The 23266-nt window shown below is 41.0% G+C and overlaps 1 protein-coding gene across 4 annotated transcripts in view; it reads right to left on the bottom strand.

The window, feature by feature from the left end:
• The window catches only part of Atp9b (ATPase phospholipid transporting 9B (putative)), a 254531-nt gene that overhangs the window by 53696 nt on the left and 177569 nt on the right, over positions 1–23266 (bottom strand). For all 4 annotated transcript variants that reach the window (XM_047526605.1, XM_047526603.1, XM_047526604.1 and 1 more), the window contains one exon: positions 18728–18870. In XM_047526605.1, the coding sequence (XP_047382561.1) occupies positions 18728–18870 (143 nt within the window). The remainder of the gene's footprint in view (positions 1–18727; positions 18871–23266) is intronic.

Raw genomic sequence — 23266 nt, 5'->3', positions numbered from 1 at the left:
TTGTATTATTCACCTGACAGTTGCTGATGCTTACATATTTAAGTTTTGAGATTAGATTTTAGTATGACAAAATATTTTGGTTTTAATGAATAATTTGTCTTTGAAGAGTAATTCATCCCACCGTAGGCAGCAGCCAGGTGAGCTGAGGCGCTCCTCCACTGTGTGGGAGGTGCAGTGGGGGCTCCTGGCTCGTGACTGTACGCCCTATGGGGGGTCTTCTCAACCTAGGGGCATACGGCTGCCTCACGGCTTTTTGCCACTACGAACAAGAACAACTTGGAGGAGGGAATGTTTCTGTGGGGCTTCCAGTTTCAAACGTTCAGTCCATGGTGGGCTACTCCTTGGCTCTGGGTCTGAAGTAAGGCAGATATCGTGGAGAAAGAAAGCAGTCAACTCATGGCAGCCAGGAAGCAAGGGGGTAACAGTGACCTATGTTGCTGAATTTGGGGCATCCTTTTTCAGAGATTACTAGAGAAGAAAAATTTGGCATTTCCAAATGCAATAAATCTACAAGGACAGTATTTCCCCAAATAAAAATACAGGATTACAATCACTCCATTCAAACTATTTCTAGACAGTGATGCTGGGCTTCTGAAGGGTCTACTCTTCTAACCCATCACTCTGGTTACTATCCTTTTTAAGCCTACTGAACGTAATTCAGTGCTAAGGCTCCCAACTTGCACAATGCTGTCTATTACGCTTTGCTTCTTATCACCCTTTGGAAAACTCTTGAGAGCGATTCTGTACATGTTCAGAAACCCCTTGAAATGTGGGAGAGCAGCTCATTACCTCAGACATATCCAGGTAGATGTATGGTTACATAGGCACATTTAGTCGAAGATCATCTAAAAGATAACTGATGTCTCAGGTTTGAGCTGTAAAGTTCTGTATTTAGATTCCTAAAAGCCTTTTAACAGTTTATTCATTTGGTACTGGGAAGAACGAAAGAGAGAATTCAGAATAATTTCTGAAGACTGAGAAATTTAAAATACTCCTATTTTAATGTTTACATTTAGGTCTGTGACCTATTTTGTGACCTATGATGTAAGGAAGGAATTCAACTTCATTTCTTGCACATAGCTATCCAGGTGCCCAGTACCAGCTATTTTGGAATGTCTCTTCCTTCTCCCATGAACTTTTTTTGGACACCTTTGTTAAAAGCTAGTTGCCTACAAAAACAAAAAAACAAAAAAACAAAAAAAAGGATTTACTTATGGCCTCTCAACTCTATTCATCCATCTATATGTCTATCTTTATGCAGAACCATACTGTCTTGCTGGCTTTATAGTGGATTTTGGAATTGAAAGTGTGTCTTCCAACTTTATTCATTTTCAGGGTTGTTCTAGCTATCCATGGTCCCTCCTATATCTCCATGTGGGTTTTAGGATCAGCTGGTAGATTATGGAAAGAAGATAACTAGGCTTTTAACAGGTATTGTATAGAATCTACGGATCAGTTTGGGTAGCTCTGTTGCCACCTTAATATTTTAAAGTATTTCATTTTTTGATGCCATTATAAATGAAATTGCTTTCTTAAGTCTATTTTTGGATAGTTCATACAAACAATACAATACAAATACAATACAATTCATTTTTGTATACTGATCTGGCATCCTGCAAACTCACTAGTATTGCTGTCAATATATTTTTAGGGGATTCCTTTGGATTTCCTATATACAGACTATGTTATACACAAATAGAACCTTTGCAATATGGATGCCACTTCCGTTTTCTTGCCTAATTGCCTTGGCTAAAGTCTGGAATGTTCACAGCAGAATCATCTGTAACAGGCAAAACTGAGAAACCACCCAAATGCCCACCCACTCACAAATGGATAAATAAAATGTGGGGAATGCTATGTGGTGAAAAAAAGGAGTAAGGGTGAACTTTGAAACATTCTGCTAAATCAGAGAAGTCACACACATGGACCACGAGTTGCATGATTCCATCCACATGAAATGTCCACACTGGGCATTCCAGGGGTGAAAGCAGAACTGGGGTTGCCCAGGCGGTAGGTGGGAGGGGAGGACCAGGAATGGCTCTAATACATACAGGGCAGCTGTCTGAAATGACAGGATGTCTTGTATGGTGCTGAGAGTTGTCACAGTTATGCCGAATGCTAAGAGAGTGGCATATGCTGAGCTTCTCATCTGCACCAAATGACTATGTAATAATCACTCTGCATCTTCTAAAATTGCTAAGTTGCTAATAAATGATGTCAAAAGCAGTTTAAAACTGATATATTCAAACAAATGACAAGTATTTCTCATCAAATAAACAATGAAATATTTGGTTTTGTTATTTTGCCATTTGAATTAAGGTACTCATACCTTGTAGGGCCAAGGAAACTGGAATACTTACAGATATTCCTTTGAGGGTGGGGCACATAGTTTCCTCAAATACTAAGAGGAATCATGAAAATATTTTCACAACTCATTAATTTCAGGCTTACTTTACCCTCTTGAAAAATAATAGACAATACAGCAAGATTACATCAGTTATTAAGTCAAAAACAGAGAATTATTTTTCAAGCCTTATCTCAAATCTTTTCATGATTTCAACCAGTTAATGATTTCTACAACTTTTGTCATCTTAATGACAAAAGGGAATTGGCTCCTCAGGCTGAAAATTTTAAAAAGGGAGGTGCTTAGTTAAGAACCAGATGGTAAGAGAGCCACCATAGCAGAGATGCAGCAGGTTGGTTATAATACAAGTTCCAGGTTTGTCTGGGATTTCTAAAGAATGCAGTGGCTGGCTCTTTGAAGAAGCACAGGTTTCCTGGACCGTAGTGAACAGAGTAAGCATGGAGGAAATTGATCTCCAAGAAGGAGTCCTGAAGGCACCATTCTCGGGGCAGCAGCAGAGGCCGCCCTCGACCAGCAGAGGAGAGGCTGGGAAGCAGATGCACAGCTGCTGATCAGATGTGACTGGGCTGTGATTTGGTTTCCTAACAAGACTTGCCAGGCCATAATAAAACAGCAGGCAGGTGATTTTAATGTATAAACTAAGGCAACTCTGCCTTTAATTCAGAGATAGCTAGCTTACCCAAAGGGATATCATTTCTCGGGAAGACCTAGCTAGGCAAACAGCCAAGCATGATCAGTGGCTACATCCAAACAAACTTACTTGGACTACCCCATGAATGGATGGAAATGGCTTCCCAAGTGATGAGACTGACTCACCAAACTCTGAAGCATGCCTGGGTCTTTACAAATACCTGACATTATCTGAAGCAGGGCCCACATTGCAATCCCTACAGATCAGGCTCTCCTGGAAGCTAAGGTTCCCTGTGGGAAGCATCTGTGCAGCTACTGCATGTGCAAGGCATCTCAACTGATCCAAACATCCCGAATGTTGGCTGCAGGGCTGACTCACACCTAAGCGCATACCTCGGTGAATAACTGCACTGGTATGACTATGGATGTGTGCTGTAACAGAATGCCCCCACTATCAACACCCAGGGGACATTAATAACACTGCTAAATCTAACTTGTGACATCTGCAGGCCTTGTTTGCACTGACTAGCACACATACCATGCTCTGCTGCCTGTCAAGACTTTGAAAACAGCATTTCCCTCACAACAATGCTATCCCCTAAGAAACACATGTGATTCAAGTCTGGACAACACAGCAATTTTAGGTAATGGATGCTATAATTAAAATGTGAGTCCTAAAAAACTGTTGTTTTAGTGGGTGTTTGTAGTAATGGCTTCATTCTACATGAAGATAAAAACTCCCTAACAAAGGAATTAGTGTATTAGTTTAATAGGTTGCACCCTGAGTTAAGTTTTAAAATTTATGAGTTCTCTGCAGCATTGTTCTTTAAACAATGGCACTGTCAAATGCAACCAGTGAGAAGATTAAAGTTCTCCTAGCAGATCAAGTATAAATTATCCATCCTCCTGCTTCAGCGTCATTTGTTCATTTATCACACAGTGTCTAGTATTTCTGGTCAGTGTCAATATGCTCTGCATCCTTGCAGTTCACAGATGTCTACTCTTGTCGAATGAATTACTTTATGTTTCACGCACTGGTGGCCGCAGATGTGTCACTATAGCAACATCATTAATTTCGGATCTTACCGGAAACGTGCACTCCAATCAAACCTAATTATACCACACTGCTTTCTTGTCCACAAGAAGGAAACTATAATGCAATTATTGGGATACGTCATTTTCTCTTCTGCCATGGCAAATGAAGAGCCCCTGTGATGGACGCTTCTTGTCAGAAAGCATATTGATGAAGCACAAACCCAATTCACACTCATACAAAGGACCACAGTGCACTCATGTCAGCCACGGGAGAGGCTCCTCAGATGACAGCTCACTCTTGACCATTTCTGGGGAAATCGGGCCAGCGGGGGAGATGTCTGCAAACTGCCCTCTGCCCCTGTGGCTCCACCCCTGATGCCAGAAGCAGAAGTCTTTGTGCTAGAAACGTGGCAATGGCTGAGGACACCTGACTGACTGCTGTTTCACACACGAGGAGGACAACAGAGGAGTGGAACCACTCATCTACTGAAACAGGGACTACAAGATGAAAAGGACCTATTTATGTCCCTACAATGCAGCACCTTCCTGCTAATACTGGACATGCACCGGCCTCAACAGGGTGCTAACAGCCTGGGGCAAGGGTACAAGTCTGGCCCTTGGAAGGGTGCCAGGGAAGGCCCTGCCAGGCTGGCCCATGATTTCCACTTTCGTGTTTATCCACTGTCCCTAGCATGTAGAGCCGGCAGTACTCTGGGAACCTCAATGGTTGAAAGCACATATGACTGCTCAGAAGAGTTAAGGGATCTGTCAAGGCCACCCACAGAGGGAAGCCAGGGCTCAACCCCATGTCTGTCTGACTCCAAAGCCCATTTTTGTTCCACTGGATCATGCAGAATACGTGTTTTAATAAAACTGACATGAGGAAGTTAACAGAATGTTAACTATCCACTTGCAGAAATAAGATATCCATATGATTAGTTCTCTGTCTCCCATCAGCCCATGACTGATGTGCATGGTCAAGAAAGGTCACAGCAAGGCTGCATCTCCACAGCTCCTGGGACTCCCAGGTGGTGGGTATCCTGTCCCCCACCTGGGGGACAAGAATGGCAGGCCAAAGCCTGAGACCAGGCTATGAATCTAGAGCTGCCTGGGGATGGTTGTGGGAAGAGGCCATGACTGGAGATCGGCCAGAAGCATCCCAGCTACAGGGCTTCGCCTTGTGATTCCTGAGAACAGGTTCTTAAAAAAATTCCACATCAAACAATTTAAAAAGCCCATCCAGCTTCAATATCACAAGCTGATGGCAGGAACTTCCTCCAAGGACTTGTATGCAAAGCAAAGAAACACACAGGTTTTTCTCTCATTAACATACTCCCTGTAGCTTTGCTGTAATCCTTTTTAAAATCTCATGTACCAAGATTACTTATTGTGTATTTAAGAATCACTGGTTTGCTTTAAAGCAGCATAGAGTGAGGAGGTTTCGATTTCATGATCCCGTGCTAAGATCATGAGTCGTACCCTGATGGAGCTCACATTACAAAATGAAAAATGGGGCAGGTGCAATTAAGAATTCCACCAGTGTTTAAAATGTAAAATAAAAACTCAGCCTTTTAAGGTGGGATAATATCACAGAACATTCATTATAAACATCAGATGGTGGGAGACACAGAAGGCAAGCAGTGGTCACCCAAGCTTACTGTTGTTCTTGGGATATTCTTGTTGGTAAATGAGAATCAAAGAATAGGTTGGCAGCATGCTTAGAAATGTCAGTGTAGGTTAAATGGCACAAAAGGGTCTCTGGTCCTGACCAGGTATCCTACACACCTCTCCCAGCTCCTCTTGATGGGCTCCACCAGCAGCCCTGAAAATGGCACAGGAGGCAAATCTGACCATGGTCAGAGGGTCTGCGGGGCCTCACAGTACAGGATGTCTGCATCCCTGCTCCAAGAAGAAGACTGAATCTGGGCTCTTGACCTCCAGGTTGCCTACAAGAGCAGCCAGTGGCCTCATCCTGTCCTCTGACTGACTGGGTGGGTGTGACACCACTGGGGGGTCACCTTATGTCAACAACAGGGTGGGCCTGTGTTGGAATTACCCAACAAGGATTTTAGAACTACCAGAACAATGCTTGGATAATTGATTACAAATGCTAATAAAAAACCAGAAAACCTCAGAAAACCAATAAAGGTTATTAAAAAGAACCAAGTGTAAATTCTAGAACGGAAGTCCCCAATAACAGAACAACGCCTTGCTGTACTGGCTCGGTGACAGAGGGAGCTGACTGCACTGGAGGACAGATGGACGCTGGCTCCAGTCTGAACCAGAATCTCAGGGAGCAGCAGGTGTACCACAGACACACAATCCTCCCAGCATGGAATCTGAGGACAGGAGGAGAGGGTCTGGACATGGGGCTCAGAGGAACCAGGGCAGAAAGCTCCACATCTGGCTGAAGATGCAAACCCACAGGCCCAACAATTAAGCTAATCCCAAACCAGGGTAAAATGAAAGACCCAGGCCGCGACACATTAGAACTGAGCTTTGGGAACCAATCATGAAGGAAATCTCTCGGAGTCAGCCAGAAAGAAAAGCGGCATTCCCACAGGGACACCAGCTGTGGGATGGCATCCATCTGAGCCACATGGCCAGAGCAGCCATGTTTTCTGAGCTGAAAGAAAAGAACTGTCAACAGTAAGTTCTGCATTCAGTGGATGGGGAGTGCTTCGGAGGACCGGGTGGAGTGACGAACACAAGAGCTCCTGCCTATCTGAAGGGACTGGCGCCACAGGAAGCAGGGCTCCCAAACACAACAGAGTGGAAATGCACGTATTCTTAAGAAACCAGTGTTTTTAGCTACTACATTTGTTAAGGTAAAATTTTCTATATTGGTTTTGCTAAAGGGAGCCACTGATTCTAATATTTATCTGTAAACTTATTTAGATTTTCTACGTATGTTGTTTGCTAATAAGAGTCTCCTTTTTTTCTTAACCTCCAACCTTTTCCTTGCTTTATGGATGAGCTGGTAACTCAAACAGGACATCCTTCCTCATCTTGAGGGAAGTGCCAACATCCTATTTTTAAGTGCAGCGCCTGCTGTGTGCTATGGTGAGCAACTCCTTTTTCAGAATAAGAGTTCCCTTTCCTCCTAGCAAGTTAAGAGATCTTAATCATGAATGGGTGTTGAAATTTATCAAATGCTTCACTGAGTCACATAGCAATTTCCCTGTACAGTACTGAAGCCATAAGTTGCACCTGCTGATTTCTGAATTAAAACAACCTTGTGTTTCTGGGGTAAGCCTAACTGGATCATTATTTGTGACAGCTTTCTTGCACTACAGGTTTCTGTGTCCTAATGACGTGACTGGGACTTTGTGTCAATGTGTGTGATCTCCCCTCCTGTGATGTCCACATCCCGTGAAAGGCAGTAGGCTCCCTCTACTGGGGGAGATGGGCTGAAACAGGTCCTTCCTTCCCTCAACGCTGGAAGAACTTAGCAGTGAGTGACAGGGGTCAGATGAACGGTCAAAGTCACCTTCTGGTAGCTGAGTTTCACTCACCTCATAAAGTTCTCTTCTTAAGTCATAAGCAGGTGTTGACTTTTACCAAACGCTTCAAGCATTTTTATCTGTTAGAGTTCCCTATTATCAAGTACTTTATTTTGGCTTTCTCCTTTAATCTGTGCAGGTTTAATATTGAACCATCTTTCCACGCCAGAGAAAACTGGGCAGAATGCATTTCTATTTGTGGCAATACTAATCCGGCCTTGTAACAGCATACCTAGGGTTTTTTTTTTTTTCTTTTAATTTATTTTTATTGTAAACAAATGGGATACATGTTGTTTCTGTTTGTACATGAAGTAACAGCATACCGTTTCCATATTCATAATTTACATAGAGTAATGATGTTTGATTAATTCCGTTTTTTTTCCCTTCCCCCCCACCCCTCCCACCTCTCTTTTCCCTCTATACAGTCCCTCCTTCCTCCATTTTTAACCCGCTCCCACTCCCCATTAAGTGTCATCATCTGCTTATCAGCGAGATCATTCGTCCTTTGGTTTTTTGAGATTGGCTTATCTCACTTAGCATGATATTCTCCAATTTCATCCATTTGCCTGCAAATGCCATAATTTTGTTAATCTTTTATAGCTGAGTAATATTCCATTGTGTGTGTATATATATATATATCACAGTTTCTTTATCCATTCATCAATTGAAGGGCATCTAGGTTGGTTCCACAGTCTGGCTATGGTGAATTGAGCAGCAATTAACACTGATGTGGCTGTATCTCTGTAGTATGCTGATTTTAAGTCCTGGGTATAGGCTGAGGAGTGGGATAGCTGGGTCAAATGGTGGGTCCATTCCAAGTTTTCTCAGGAATCTCCATACTGCTTTCCAGAGTAGCTGCACTAATTTGCAGCCCCACCAGCAATGTATGAGTGTACCTTTTTCCCCACATACTCGCCAACACCTGTTGTTGCTTGTATTCTTGATAATCGCCATGCTAATTGGGGTGAGATGGAATCTTAGGGTAGTTTTGATTTGCATTTCTCTTATTACTAAAGATGGTGAACATTTTTTCATATGTTTGTTGATTCTTGTAGATCTTCTTCTGTGAAGCGTCTGTTCATATCCTTAGCCCATTTGTTGATTGGGTTATTTGTATTCTTGGTGTAGAGTTTTTTGAGTTCTTTATATATTCTAGAAATTAGTGCTCTATCTGAAGTATGAGTGGCAAAGATATTCTCCCACTCTGTAGGCTCTCTCTTCACATTGCTGATAGTTTCCTTTGCTGAGAGAAAGCTATTTAGTTTGAATCTATCCCAGTTGTTGATTTTTGCTTTTATTTCTTGTGCTATGGGAGTCCTGTTAAGGAAGTCTGATCCTAAGCCAACAAAGGTGAAGATTTGGACCTACTTTTTCTTCTATAAGATGCAAGGTCTCTGGTCTGATTTTGAGGTCCTTGATCCATTGTGAGTTGATTTTTGTGCAGGGCGAGAGATAGGGGTTTAGTTTCATTCTGTTGCATATGGATTTCCAGTTTTCCCAGCACCATTTGTTGAAGAGGCTATCTTTTCTCCATTGCATATTTTTGGCACCTTTGTCTAGTATGAGAGAATTGTATTTATTTGGGTTTGTGTCCGTGTCCTCTATTCTGTACCATTGATCTACCTGTCTATTTTGGTGGCAATACCATGCTGTTTTTGTTACTATTGATTTGTAGTATAGTTGAAGTTCTGGTATTGTGATACCCCCTGTTTCATTCTTCCTGCTAAGGACTGCTTTAGTTATTCTGGGTTTCTTATTCTTCCAGATGAATTTCATGATTGCTTGCTCTATTTCTGTAAGGTACGTCATTGGGATTTTAATTGGAATTGCATTGAATCTGTATAGCACTTTTGGTAGTATGGCCATTTTGACAATATTAATTCTGCTTATCCAAGAACATGGGAGATCTTTCCATCTTCTAAGGTCTTCCTTAATTTCTTTCTTCAATGTTTTGTAGTTTTCATTGTAGAGATCTTTTACCTCTTTGGTTAGATTGATTCCCAAGTATTTTATTTTTTTTGAGGCTATTGCAAATGGGGTTGTTTTCCTCATTTCCCTTTCAGCTGTTTCGACGCTTGCATATAAAAATGCTTTAGATTTATGTTTGTTGATTTTATAAGCCTGCTATTTTGCTGAATTCATTGATGAAGTTTTCTGGAGGAGGTTTTTGGATCCTCTAAATATAGAATCATGTCATCCGCAAATAGTGACAGCTTAAGTTCCTCTTTTCCTATTCGTATCCCGTTAATTTCTTTGGTCTGCCTAATTGCTCTGGCTAGAGTTTCGAGGACATTGTTGAATAGAAGTGGTGAAAGAGGACATCCCTGTCTTGTTCCCGTTTTTATTTTTTATTTTATTTTTTTTTGTTCCCGTTTTTAAAGGGAATGGTTTCAGTTTTTTCTCCATTAAGAATGATGTTGGCCATGGGCTTAGCATAAATAGCCTTTACAATGTTCATGTATGTTCCTACTATCCCTATTTTTTCTAGTGTTTTGAGCATGAAGAGGTGTTGTATTTTGTCGAACGCTTTTTCTGTGTCAATCGAAATAACCATATGATTCTTATCCTTAAGTCTACTGATATGATGGATTACGTTTATTGACTTACAAATGTTGAACCATCCTTGCTTTCCAGGGATGAACCCCACTTGATTGTGGTGCACAATTTTCTTAATATGTTTTTGGATACAGTTTGCCAATATTTTGTTAAGGATCTTTGCATCTATATTCATCAAGGATATTGGTCTAAAATTTTCTTTCCTTGATGTGTCTTTTCCTGGTTTGGGTATGAGGGTGATATTAGCTTCATAGAATGAGTTCGGTAGGGTACTCTCCTTTTCTATTTCCTGGAATACTTTGAGAAGCATTGGAATGAGTTCTTCTTTGAAGGTCTTGTAGAACTTGGCTGAGAATCCATCTGGTCCTGGGCTTTTCTTGGATGGTAGGTTTTTAATGGCTTCTTCTATTTCATTGCTTGATATTGATCTGTTTAAATTGTGTATGTCCTCCTGGTTCAGTTTGGGAGGAGCGTATGTCTCTAGAAATTTGTCAATGTCTTCGGTAGTTTCTATTTTGTTGGAATACAGATTTTCAAAGTAGCTTCTCATTATGTTCTGTATCTCAGTGGTGTCTGTCGTGATATTTCCTTTTGCATCACGTATTTTAGTAATTTGAGTCTTCTCTCTCCTTCTCTTTGTTAGTGTGGCTAAGGGTTTGTCTATTTTGTTCACTTTCTCAAAGAACCAAGTTTTTGTTTTGTCAATTTTTTGAATGGTTTGTTTTGTTTCAATTTCATTGATTTCAGCTCTGATTTTAATTATTTCCTATCTTCTGCTACTTTTGCTGTTATTCTGTTCCTCTTTTTCTAGGACTTTGAGCTGTAATGTTAGGTCATTTAGTTGATGACTCTTCATTCTTTTCTGGAATGTGCTCCATGCAATGAATTTTCCTCTTAATACCACTTTCATAGTGTCCCAGAGATTTTGATATGTTGTATCATCATTCTCATTGACCTCTAAGAATTTTTTAATCTCCTCCCTGATGTTTTTTTGTTATCCATGTTTCATTCAATAGCATATTATTTAGTCTCCAGGTGTTGGAGTAATTTTTCTTTTTTATTTTGTCATTGATTTCTACTCTCAGCCCATTATGATCTGATAGAACACAAGGCAGTATTTCTATTTTTTTGCATTTCCTAAGGGCTGCTTTGTGGCACAACATATGGTCTATTTTCAAGTAGGTTCCATGTGCTGCTGAGAAGAAAGTGAATCCGCTGGTTGATGGATGGAATATTCTATATGTGTCTATTAAGTCTAGGTTATTGAGTTCTATGGTTTCTTTGGTTGGATTTTGTTTGGAACATCTATCTAGTGGTGACAGTGGTGCGTTAAAGTTACCCATAATTATTGTGTTGTGGTCTATGTGATTCCTGAAATTGAGAAGGATTTGTTTGATGTACAGGGATGCACCATTGTTTGGGGCATAAATATTTACTATTGTTATGTCTTCCTGATTTAAGGTTCCCTTAAGCAGTATGAAATGTTCTTCTTTATCCCTTCTGACTAACTTTGGCTTGAAGTCCACTTTATCTGATATAAGGATGGAAACACCCGCTTTTTTACTGAGTCCGTGTGCGTCGTAGGTTTTTTCCCATCCTTTCACCTTTAGTCTGTGGATGTCTTTTTCTATGAGATGAGTCTCTTGCAGGCAGCATATTGTTGGGTCTTTCTTTTTAATCCATTCTGCCAGTCTATGTCTTTTGATTAATGAGTTTAGGCCATTAATGTTCAGGGTTATTATTGAGATATGATTTGTATTCCCAGTCATTTGGCTTATTTTTGGTTTTTAATTTGGCTTGGTTTCTCCTTTGAGTGGTTTTTCTCTAAGGAAGTTCCTCCCTTTGCTGACCTACATTGTTGTTTTTCATTTCCTCCTCATGGAATATTTTGTTGAGCACACTCTGTAGTGCAGGCTTTCTATTTGTAAATTCTTTTAACTTTGTTTATCATGGAAGGATTTTATTTCATCTTCAAATCTGAAGGTTAGTTTTGCTGGGTATGGGATTCTTGGTTGGCAACCATGTTCTTTCAGAGCTTGAAATATGTTGGTCCAGGCCCTTCTAGCTTTTAGAGTCTGGGTTGAGAAGTCGACTGCTATCCTTATTGGTCTCCCCCTATATATAATCTGATGCTTTTCTCTCGCGGCCTTCAAAATCCTATCTTTATTTTGAATGTTAGGCATTTTCATTATAATGTGCCTTGGTGTGGATCTGTTGTGATTTTGTGCATTTGGTGTTCTGTAAGCCTCTTGTATTTGATTTTCCATTTCATTCTTCAGGTTTGGGAAATTTTCTGATATTATTTCATTGAATAGGTTGTTTATTCCTTTGGTTTGTATCTCTGTGCCTTCCTCAATCCCAATAATTCTTAAATTTGGTCTTTTCATGATGTCCCATAGTTCTTGGAGATTCTGTTCATGATTTCTTACCATCTTCTCTGTTTGGGCAACTTTATTTTCAAGATTAAATATTTTGTCTTCATTGTCTGAGGTTCTGTCTTCCAAGTGGTCTAGTCTTTTGGTAATGGTCTCCATTAAGTTTTTTATTTGGTTTATTGTCTCCTTCATTTCAAGGATTTCCATTTGGTTTTTTTTTGAGAATCTCTATCTCTTTGTTGAAATGTTCTTTTGCTTCCTGCAGGTGCTCTTTCAGCTTATTGGTATTATCATTCATTGCCAGCATTTGCTCTCTTATCTTATCCTTTGCTTCGGGAATCATCTTAATCATGTATAATCTGAAGTCCTTTTCTGACATTTCTTCTAACATACTGTCATTGGATTCTGTTAATATAGAATCTAGATTTGTTTGGATCATTTTCTTCCCTTGTTTTTTCATGTTGTTCATGTATCTTCCCCTCTAGCAGTGCAGATATGGGGTATTGCAGATTTCCCCCTATAGGCTTATAGTGGCCCTATAGGTTTCCAAAACCCTTTCTTTAAGGGGAGATCAATATTAGCAGTGCCCAAATCAGACACTATGCAATCCTAGACCAAATAGCCCCTATGGGGACAATAACAAAATTGTCATAATAAATAGAATGAGTTCAAATATTATCTTCGGTAAAACAAACGGGTTTGCAATAAGGTCTGCAGTTTCTAATGGAGGACAAAGAGGATGTAGAGGGATGTAGAATGTGACTGTTAATGGGATAAGAAAAGAATATACAGAAGTTCTAGAAAATAGAAAGGGTGAGAGTATAATCAAAACAAATTGGATGTTAGCATGCAAGAAAGGGAGAAAGAGACTCTGAGGGAGCAGGTAAACAAAAGGAAAAGAGAGCAAGAAAAGTAAAGAAATAAAAACTTAAATTTTTTAAAAAGGAGAAAAAAGAAAATCTACTGTATAACAATCATATACTAATGAAACCTCCCAGTGTTCAGTAGCCTGATGCATGAGAGGTACCTGACAATGAACTTCAAGCCTCCAGCAGGCATCGCAGGATGGGATTTGTCCCACCCAAAGATCAGAGCTATGGCTTCCAGGATTATCCAAGATGGTCACTCTGGCTTCAAAATGTCTTGGCAAATGGGGAGCTGCAGCTCAGGGGTAGACGTGGTCAGCTGGAGGTCCTGGAGACGGGATGTGATTGGTCCGGCAGTGGTCCTGGAGGTCCGGTGTGTTTGGTGTGGTTGTGGAATCCTGGAGGCTGGGTGCAATCAGTCGGTCTGGGGTCCTGGTGATAGGGTGCAGTCAGTTGGTCTGGGGGTCCTGGTGGCAGGAAGCAGTCAGTCAATGTGAGGGCCCCAGAGGCAGGGAGTGATCGGTCAGGCTGAGGGATCCTGGAGACGGGGCTCAGTCAGTCTGGCCAGGGGTCCTACGGTTCCTGGCTACTGTCTCAAAATGGTGGCAGCCATGTGTAATCAAACCTGCAAGTACTCTAACAGTGAACTTGCAGGCAACAGCAGGCAGCTGGTGCCCCACTGGCGGTCGGCAATCAGTTTGCTGACTGTTGTTGGACGATCGGGAGGTGAACCTCGTGCGTTGGGTGATGGATAGGTGTAAGGCAGGCGATGGACAGGCGAGAGGCAGGCAAATGGCGGATGAAGGCGCCTGACAGTGAGCAATCTGCACTCAAAAAAGGCATCAATATGCTGGCAGACTGCAGGTCATCACAGCAGACAAATGGGGTAAACACCAGGGGATCAATAAGTAGCAAAAACTGCCTCACCGAGAAACAGATATCCTGTGCTAGAAACCGGAGTTACGGAGCGACAAGGAACGCAGCCTCTCTCTAGTCCGCCATCTTGGATCTATACCTAGGGTTTTAAGAGAGACTCCAGGGACACTTTCAAGTCTCCTGGCTTGCTCTCCCTGCCCGCTTTGGTGTTAGTGTTCTATCAGTGGAACATCCTTCTTCCTTACCTCCAGAAGTCTTGTGCATGTTGTAGAATGCATGCCTTTAAGGGCTGGCGTCAGGGGTTTCTAACCACCTCTCTCATAGATTTGAGAGTGCTGCGACCATTTCCTTATAGCTCAGTTTTCACAGCTTCCACTTTTATGAGAATTTTCCCACTGCTCATGTTTTCAAAGTCATAGGTTATAAAGCACTGACAGCCTCTTAAAATTCATTTTGTGTCAGCTACAGCTGTAGCTTTGTCCCGTTTTTTAAAGAATATTTAATTCATACCTTTTGTTTTCTCCACACTGTGCCTTTCAAGGTGTTTATTATTTATCTTTTCAGAAGACTGGCTATGTTGACATTATTTAACATTTTTTTCCCCCCCTTGGTACTAGGGATTGTACCTGGATATCTCTACCACTGAGTTACATCCCCAGATCCCTAAACCTCTTAAAATTTATGTCAGGGTCTTGCTTAGTTGCCCAAGCTAGCCTCAAATTTGAGATCCTCCTGCCTCAGTCTCCAGAGGAACTGGGATCATAGGAGAGTAACCTGCACTTGGCCAAGTTTTTTGGTACAGGGGATTGAAACCAGGAGGGCTTAACCACTGAGTCACACCCCCAGCCCTTTTAGTTAATTTGTTTTTTATTTTGATACAATGTCTGGCTAAGTGGCTTAGGGCCTAAGTTGCTGCAGCTGGCCTTGAAGTTGGGATCCTCCTGCCTGAGCCTCCCAAGTCACTGGGACTACAGGTGTGCACCACTGCATCTGGTCTGGCCAAGCATTTTAAGAGAATAGAGAGAGGGTCTTGTTGTGTGGCCCAGGACGGCTCCAACTCCTGGGCTCAAGCAACCAGCAGAGTACAGAGGAGCTGGGCCGCAGGTGTACCACCATGCCCTACTTGAAGTTCTATGCACTGAATCACATATTTCTGCTCTTCTGTCTTAAGAGTTCTTTCTTTCTATGTATTTGGCTTTGTTTTCTTGTTCCTAAGTTGGCCACTGAGATTATTAATTTTTAGTCCCTCTTCTTCTTCTATTAAAAAAGAAGGAAAGCTCCCATAAGGCACTGCTCTTGAACATCTGACAGGCTCTGATGACAAACAATCCTGTCATCATTTAGTTCTGAGAACTTATTATTTATGCTTTAATTTTTAACTTTCTTGGTACTGGGAACTGAACCCAGAGTGTTTAGCCATTGAGCCACATCCCCAGCCTTTTTTATTTTGAGGGTCTCACTAAGTTACTTAGGGCCTTGCTAAGTTGCTGAAACTGGTCTTGCATTTGGAATCCTCCTGCTTCAACCTCCCAAGTTGCTGGGATTTACAGATGTGTACCACACAAATGCCAAAATTCTAAGAACTTTAAATTTCTATTAATTTTTTTTAGATCCATGTTATCATTTAAATGTATATTCTTCAACTTCCAAAAATAGATTAAAGAACTTATCATTTTATGATTACCTTCTACCTTTTATTCTTTTTTATTTTAGGCAGGTATGTCTACACTTTGGAATTCACTGACCTGACTCAGGGCCTAACTCATGTCCAATCTTTGTGAATTTTCCACGCTTGATGAGAATGCATATTCCCAGAGTCAGATGACAATGTTACCTATGAGCATGAGGGCAAAGCTGGCAATGGTGCTATTCAGATCTTGAATATTTTGGCTGATTACTGCCAGTTTGGCTTATCAATAATTTAAAGAGATGCTAGAATGTTCCCCTGTGATAATCAGTTTCTTCCTGTAGTCTATCGATTCTGGTTTGTGAATTGAGACTGTTTAAGTGCACACACACTTAGATTTGCAACACCTTTTACTATGCAGTGATCCTCTTCCTTGAATAATGCTTTTGAAGTTCAGTTTGCTTGATATTAAGCAAGACATATCAACTTTCTTCTGGTTCTGATTTGTCTTAATGATTTTAGTTTTCTTCTTTCATTTACTTTACAGCTCCACCACTTATATTTCTTTAAATATTCAATGGTTTAATCTTTTATAGTTTAAATCTTGATCAGGGAACACTATTCTTTCTTCCGCTTTCCTTAGCTTGTCATCTGTCTTAAACCCGCCTGTCTCTTTTGGTCTTCTTTAGATGCTTTACCTTTGGTTGACACATTTCTGTATTAAAACGTACTTTTAGCTGCATTTTAGTTATGTTGCACTCTCACTGATGTTTCCCATATCCAGTGTCCTGCTTACTGCTATGGTGTATAGAAATGCAGCTTTGTTGAATATTGAGCCTACGCATGTAAGTAAATGCTCCTAAATCCTAAAATTGTTCCCAAAGCTTTTTTGGGGTTTGCTATGTGCTTTTCTTTGGGAACATGCTGCTTGCTCACACTGCTACCCTAACTTTACCCTTGGCTTCTGACTGATTTATCAATCAGCACAATGTTGGCTGTAAAGTAGGATGGGAAGACTTTCTCCTGGAGTTCCCAAGAACTGTGTGAGTTTCATGTGAAGGGCTCATATGCAGATCAGCATACTCCTCCCAAGGCCTCCAGGTGGGGAGAAGGCAGCTCCACAGTCTGGCAGTCATTTGCTTCACAGGCATGGACAGGAAGGTGCAGACTGGTTCTGTCTGGGGCACCCAAAGCTTCCACATGCCTCCCACATGTTTTCTGGCTGTGTGTCTCGAGGACTTCCTTCTGGAGAGCTTTCCCTTCATCTGAGTGGGCTCTCTGTGGAAGCCATGATGTGCTTCAGTTTGTTTTGTTCTGGCTTCTCCCTCGAATTGCTTCCAGCACTTTTCCAGAAAGCATCCAATTCTGCAACTCTAACTGTACTTGTGCTTGTTTTTTGCTAACAGTGCTACAGGTTTATTCTTTAAATTTTTTCTGTCAGCTCCATGGGAAGGGAAATCCTAATACACCTTCTCATTCTACCTTCATGAATCAGAAGGCCCTCGATTGTTATTCGTGAGTCATTTGGAGTCACCAGCATCATCTTTTCTTGGTCAGGTACCTCCACGTACCAAAAAATGAATGAAATTCAAATAAAAATCCCAAATGGCGCATGCCTGTAATCACAGCGGCTTGAGGGGCTGAGGCGGAACTGCAACTCTAGGACCAGCCTCAGCAACTTTAGTGAGGTCCTGATTCCAAAAAAAAAAAAAAAAAAAAAAAAAAAAAAGCAAAAGGCTCAGTGGTTGAGTGCCCCTGGGTTCAATCCCTGGTACCAAAGAAAACAAAAACCAAAAAAACGAAATTGGATTTTGAATTGCATTAAGCTTACAAATTGACCATGAGAGCTGACACCTACAGAATGTGAACTGTCATTTATTTAGATCTTCTGCTACATTTCTCACACATGCTCTTCTCAGTCCTCAGGCTTACACCCATGTGTTCCACAGGTGCCACCATGAAAGAAGTTTCATTCTCTAGTGTGTTCCACATCTACACCTAAAAGGGCTGTTTTTGGACACTCTAATCTACAGCCCGCCACTTTTCTGATTTCTTAGAATTATTTCTGTGGTTCACTGTGGTATCTTCAAACATGTGCTCTTCCTTTAGTTGTATACCTTATTTTGGTCTCTTGTCTTATTGCAAAGGCTAGATCTTCCAAAATTAATGTTAAATAGCAGTGTTGTAAGCAGATTTCTCCGTCTTCTTTCTGGTTATTACAAGAATTTTTCTACTATGTAATTATTAAATAGGATGTGGAATATCTATATCATGTTATATAAGTACTCTTATTTCTAGTTCATGAATAATTACTAGAAATTTAAAATTATGAATTAATAAATTAAGGAAGAATTTTAACCTTAAGCTATGCCTTTTATTGTAGCAGCAGATTGATATGTTTTTTATTTAGTATTTTATTGACTGATGTAAGTTTTTTAATAAAAATAAAAAAAAAAACACAAAATAAGGACAGCATTTGGGGTACAGAGGTGTAGGGTGGGATAAATAGCTTATAGTAAAACTCTGTAGGAGAATATTATTAAAATACCAAATTTGAATGACTTGTTTTCATCTAAAAGCTATGAGAAACAAATGTGCTTTTTCTGCTCTTAAGAAGTGTTATAAAGGCTGTTAGATAAAAACCTGTAGGATTGTAGAAAACTCAAAGTATTGTAATAGGTCACTTAAAGTCCCAAGAACTTAACATTTTGCTAACTTGGAGGATATCATGCATATTAGAACAAAGATTAAGTTGTATAAACAACTTGCAAAGATAGAGTCTAGAAAAGTCTAAATGTAACTTCAACATTCTCTTAAAACACACACGTATAACCAGGAACATTTCTGACTGGACATGATCTGATGCTTTCAGTGGAAGACGAACTGCAGAGTACCTGTTTTATCTGTCAGTAAATACACCAGGCGCCCCAGTTCCTCTGGTATGGTGCTGGTTCGAACGACTGTGCCAGGGATGTTCTCATCTTTCATGATCATCCATCCATAGGCTGCTTTGCCCATATCCAAGTTGACCCGTAAACTGCCAAATAAGACCATTGCAGTCATTAGTGCATGCGGATCCACACAATACATTCACACCGTGGTTCCATGTAAAATGCTTATTTAAATGGATTCTTTAATTTTTATAAAAATAAATAGATAATATTGGATTTCAGACTTTAAAGTAAATGGATCTGTGGACTTGAAATTGACAAATACTCTTACATCCCTGAGAGTGTCTGCCAGTGATAGGGAGTGGGCAGCTCCTTACTGCATGTGGTTTACAACACCAGATGGAACAGAGAGGCAGACAGCTTTAAGGCCCATTCAGGCACAAAGTACCAGGAGGCTCATACATGTTGAAGAAATCAAAAAGTGATTATGGCACATAAAGATGTGAAATGGGTCTTAAGGTTTATCCACTCATTTTACAGCTATTAATTAACTGTCTCCTGTGTTCCAGGTGCTAAACAGTAAAACACAAGAACAAACAAGCAATGATAGGATCAACACAAAGGAATCAGTTACGATGCTCTTAACTGGTTTTCTGGTTATTTTTAACATTACGTATTTTAAAGGTGTATGGATTGTGTATAAAAGGTATATAAGATTGTGATTTGAAATCCACAACTGGCATCCCACCTGGTTGACTTGGCTTTGGTTCCATCTGAACGCACTGGAATGGATGGCCTCCAGGTCTTTGCTAAAGTGGCTACAGAAGGGGACACACTAACACTGCATCACATGGGCTGTAGGCAGGCACTGTTCCTCCCACATGTCACTCAAAATGTTTAGCTCCGCCTAGTCTGACTCCATCAGGGAAACAGAGAGAATACACTCAGACCATGGAGGGAAACTGCTGATAATCATTTTTGATCTACCAAAATGGCAATTCCCATGGTTCAGACTGTTAAAAAACACACATTTGACGAATATTGAGAACTCCAGTCAGTAAAGAAGTCTGTGTGTAGGTTAAAGAGCACTAAATAATCCTAACTTATTTGCCCATAAAGTCACAACTTAAAAATTATAGTTGGAAGGAAAATCTGGAATTGACCAATTGTATACACCTTTCAAACCAGACCCTCAACGTCTTTGGCTATTCACAATCCTGTTAGAACAGTGAAACGAACTAATGAAAGACAGCAGTCACTAAGCAAGGTGACTCAAAATGACTTTCCAGGAAGGACCAGTGGCATCTAGTCAGCAGCCAGGGCCACTCACATGTGAGCTACCTGAATCTCTGTGCCTTGATGTTTCCCATCTCACATGGGCTACACAAAATTTCTTTCCATCAGCTGTGATGAACCAATGAATTTCCACTCAGTCAGTGTCCAGTAGAAGGTTCCATACAGGAAAGACTCAAAAGGCATGAGGGACATTGCTGTCAAGGGCTGTGAGGTCACAAGATTGCTCAGCATGGGCTTAGGACAAGGGGAAGATTTGAAGAAGGAAAAGAAAAACATTTTTCTGTGGACACTGCTATCATCTGGGCTTTGGACAAATTCAATGACTCAGAAAAATAAAGTGAAGGCCGTGGGTCCACTGGCTACAGTAAACGCAGGCCCACCTGGGAAGCAAAGAGGCATCAAGGCTGCTATTGAGCAACACAGTGCAGGAGGGGTGGCCAGGGAACAGGACACCTGTGAGCTTTCCCTAGCTCTGTTCCTTCAGCTCAGAGAGCTGCACTTTGGAAAACCACAACTTTTGGTCTGTGTGCTGTGCCCTTTTGGGTTCTGGTCAAATTATTTTGGTAAACATCAGCCTGCCATGGCTATTGTAATGCAAATGCTTTCCTGTCTTTAGCTGGATAGGCGCTTTTGAAGAGCTTACAGTCTGCCACTAGCTCAGGCTGCTGGAAACCAAAGAAGCATCTTCAAGGTTCCTCTTCATGAACAACTTATGGTTTAGGAAAACAACTTCTGTTGTTAAAAAGAGTTATAGGAATTTATTATTTTGTGAATATCATATTACATATAATCACCACTGGGACATTTGTGATTGAACACAAATACCCGTTGGAGACCATATGAAGCAGTAGCTTCTACTGGAAAAGAGGAGAGAGAATATCTTAAGAGGGATAAAAACAAGAATGACTGTAAAATGAGCTGACAGTTTACCAGCGAAAAGCAGAGTGAAATTTATCTTTCCTCAACTAAGACAATAATCCTACACACAGAGTCAAAGATTCACATGTACTATGACCTATGTTGTGTATTCTGATTAAATGCTAATGGAGTAATTTGCTTTTTAATTGTTAAAAATCTCTAAATCAGCAACATGATTCATAACTTACTGCATTTACATTTTTAGTAATGCCCTAATTTTACAGAATTTTACAGAATTTCAAATCCTAGACTTCTCCCCAACTGTAAAGTACCAAATTGTGATGTGATCTGTGACCCCCAGAAACACACATGATACTGTTTTGAGAAGGATTACAGAAATAGGTCACACAATAAAGACATCAAATATAGTCGAGGTTCATTCCATTTGCTGATTTAGTAACCGTGAAACTGTTACCAACAGAACTGTTCTAGATAAGTGAAAGTTATTTGTAATTTAAAATGGGTAACCAACTGGGAGGCAATTATGACTTCTAATGCTATCTACTCAGAAAAATGAAATGAATTACCCTAAATGGTGTGTTCAGGGATGAATAGCCACATGCACGAATCTGGATTTTTGTTACAGTTGGAATACATGATATAAATTTTAGAATGTATGATTGCCTTAAAAACAAACGGCTCTTATTCTCCAAATAGGCTCATCCTACTGTGACAAAAACATCTGAGGAGGTCACCTGGACTCCAGATCCAACTGCAGGGTGCCTTTCCAGCCTACACATTAGGCTCCTGCGTAGGCCCTAGAATGTTCACTGCAATTTAACTTCAGCACTCATCACCTCCAGGCGAGCCCAGCCCCACATCCCATATTCCATCTCCTAGGGAAAGAATCCATCTGAAACAATTCACATGCAGATTCTGATTCAAGCAAAAAAAAAAAAAAAAAAAAAAAAAAAAAAACAGAAGCCATTTTCCATCAAAACTTTTCCTGTAAATTGTAAGGTCAAGTGGACACAGATGCCATTTAATCTGAAAATTTCCCCAAAGCTTTCACACTGTGATGGTTTTAAGCTTCTGGTGACACACCCATGACAGCAGTAGATAGCACCAAAGCATTTTTACTAGGCTGGTCACCCAGTGCAACCACAGCAAGACAGCTGAAATTCCTAGGCCTGGTGAAGTCACCTCCTGCCTTCAGACAGAGGTGCCTGGCTGCCTACAGGCTAACTGACCTATGAACACTGCACCAAGGAGGTTAACCTGCCCACTTCCTCCCTTTCTTGATCAAACAAAATGAAAACAAATGAACCTTTTCCTTCTCAGTGAGGACACCTCCCCCTATCAATGCTCACAGTGACCCACCCATCTCCAGCCAGAGTGTGAGCAATGCCAGCCTCTTCTGTCCTCTCCTTCCAACATCCAGGTGGTCACAACCTCCTGCCAACTGCACTGCAGTCTTCCATGTCCCAGGAAGGAAGCAGCATAGGTGGCCTCTACACTCTTAATGTTAAGTGTGACTCATGTTGATCCCTAATTTTTACATGTACTAGCTCCATGACTTCAGATTGAAGACAGTTGATCCCTGTGAGTCTCAGTAAGGCCTGTCAAATGCCAGGTGCTGAGAGGTCAAGCTGAGTGACGCATAAAAGTGGGAACTGAGAGCCCCACTCGTGGGCTCGAAATAGTCGCTGGTCTCAACAGCCTGCAAAGGATGACAGAAAAGGTGCCCCTGAGCTATGTTGGGGTGGGTGGGGCCATTCACACAGGTGTCTGGAAGCCAGCGGCCAGGAAAGCTCAGAGCTCAGAAGGTGTGTCGGGTGCCTCAATCACACATGTAATGCTACATGTGTCAGGTGACTGAAACCAAGGCTCGGAGATGCCTGGAGGTGTATTGAGCTCCAGTGGGCTGGTATCCACTGCAAATGAACAAGCACTCCAAGAGCCCCAATGGACGCCTGAAACTGCAAATAGTACCATAACCTACACGCTACGTTTTTCCTACACATACACCAACAAAGTTTATAAATTAGAACAGTAAGAGATTCACAAGTGACTACCAATAAAGTAGAACAATTATTAACAATACACTGTAATGAAAGTTATGAGAATGTGCTTTCTCTCTGAATATTCAGTGTACCATTTAATATGTTCAGGCTGTGATTAATCATGGGTAACTAAAGCTGCAGAAAGTGAAAATGTGGGATAAGGGGTACCACTGAAGGACTTTATCACATGAAGAAACAGATGAGAAAACTCAAAGCAGGTGGTGAAGAGTCCTGCCCTGGGTCACACAGAAGTTATCCATGCAGGAATGCAACTCTGAACTCAGACTGCAGGTCCCGAGACACCAACCTCTAGGTTGGGCACCAA

The sequence above is a fragment of the Sciurus carolinensis genome, chromosome 15, assembly GCF_902686445.1.
Source record: "Sciurus carolinensis chromosome 15, mSciCar1.2, whole genome shotgun sequence".
NCBI lineage: Eukaryota > Metazoa > Chordata > Mammalia > Rodentia > Sciuridae > Sciurus > Sciurus carolinensis.
The sequence above is the reverse complement of the archived record's forward strand: the minus strand, read 5'-3'. Positions and strand labels throughout refer to the sequence as shown.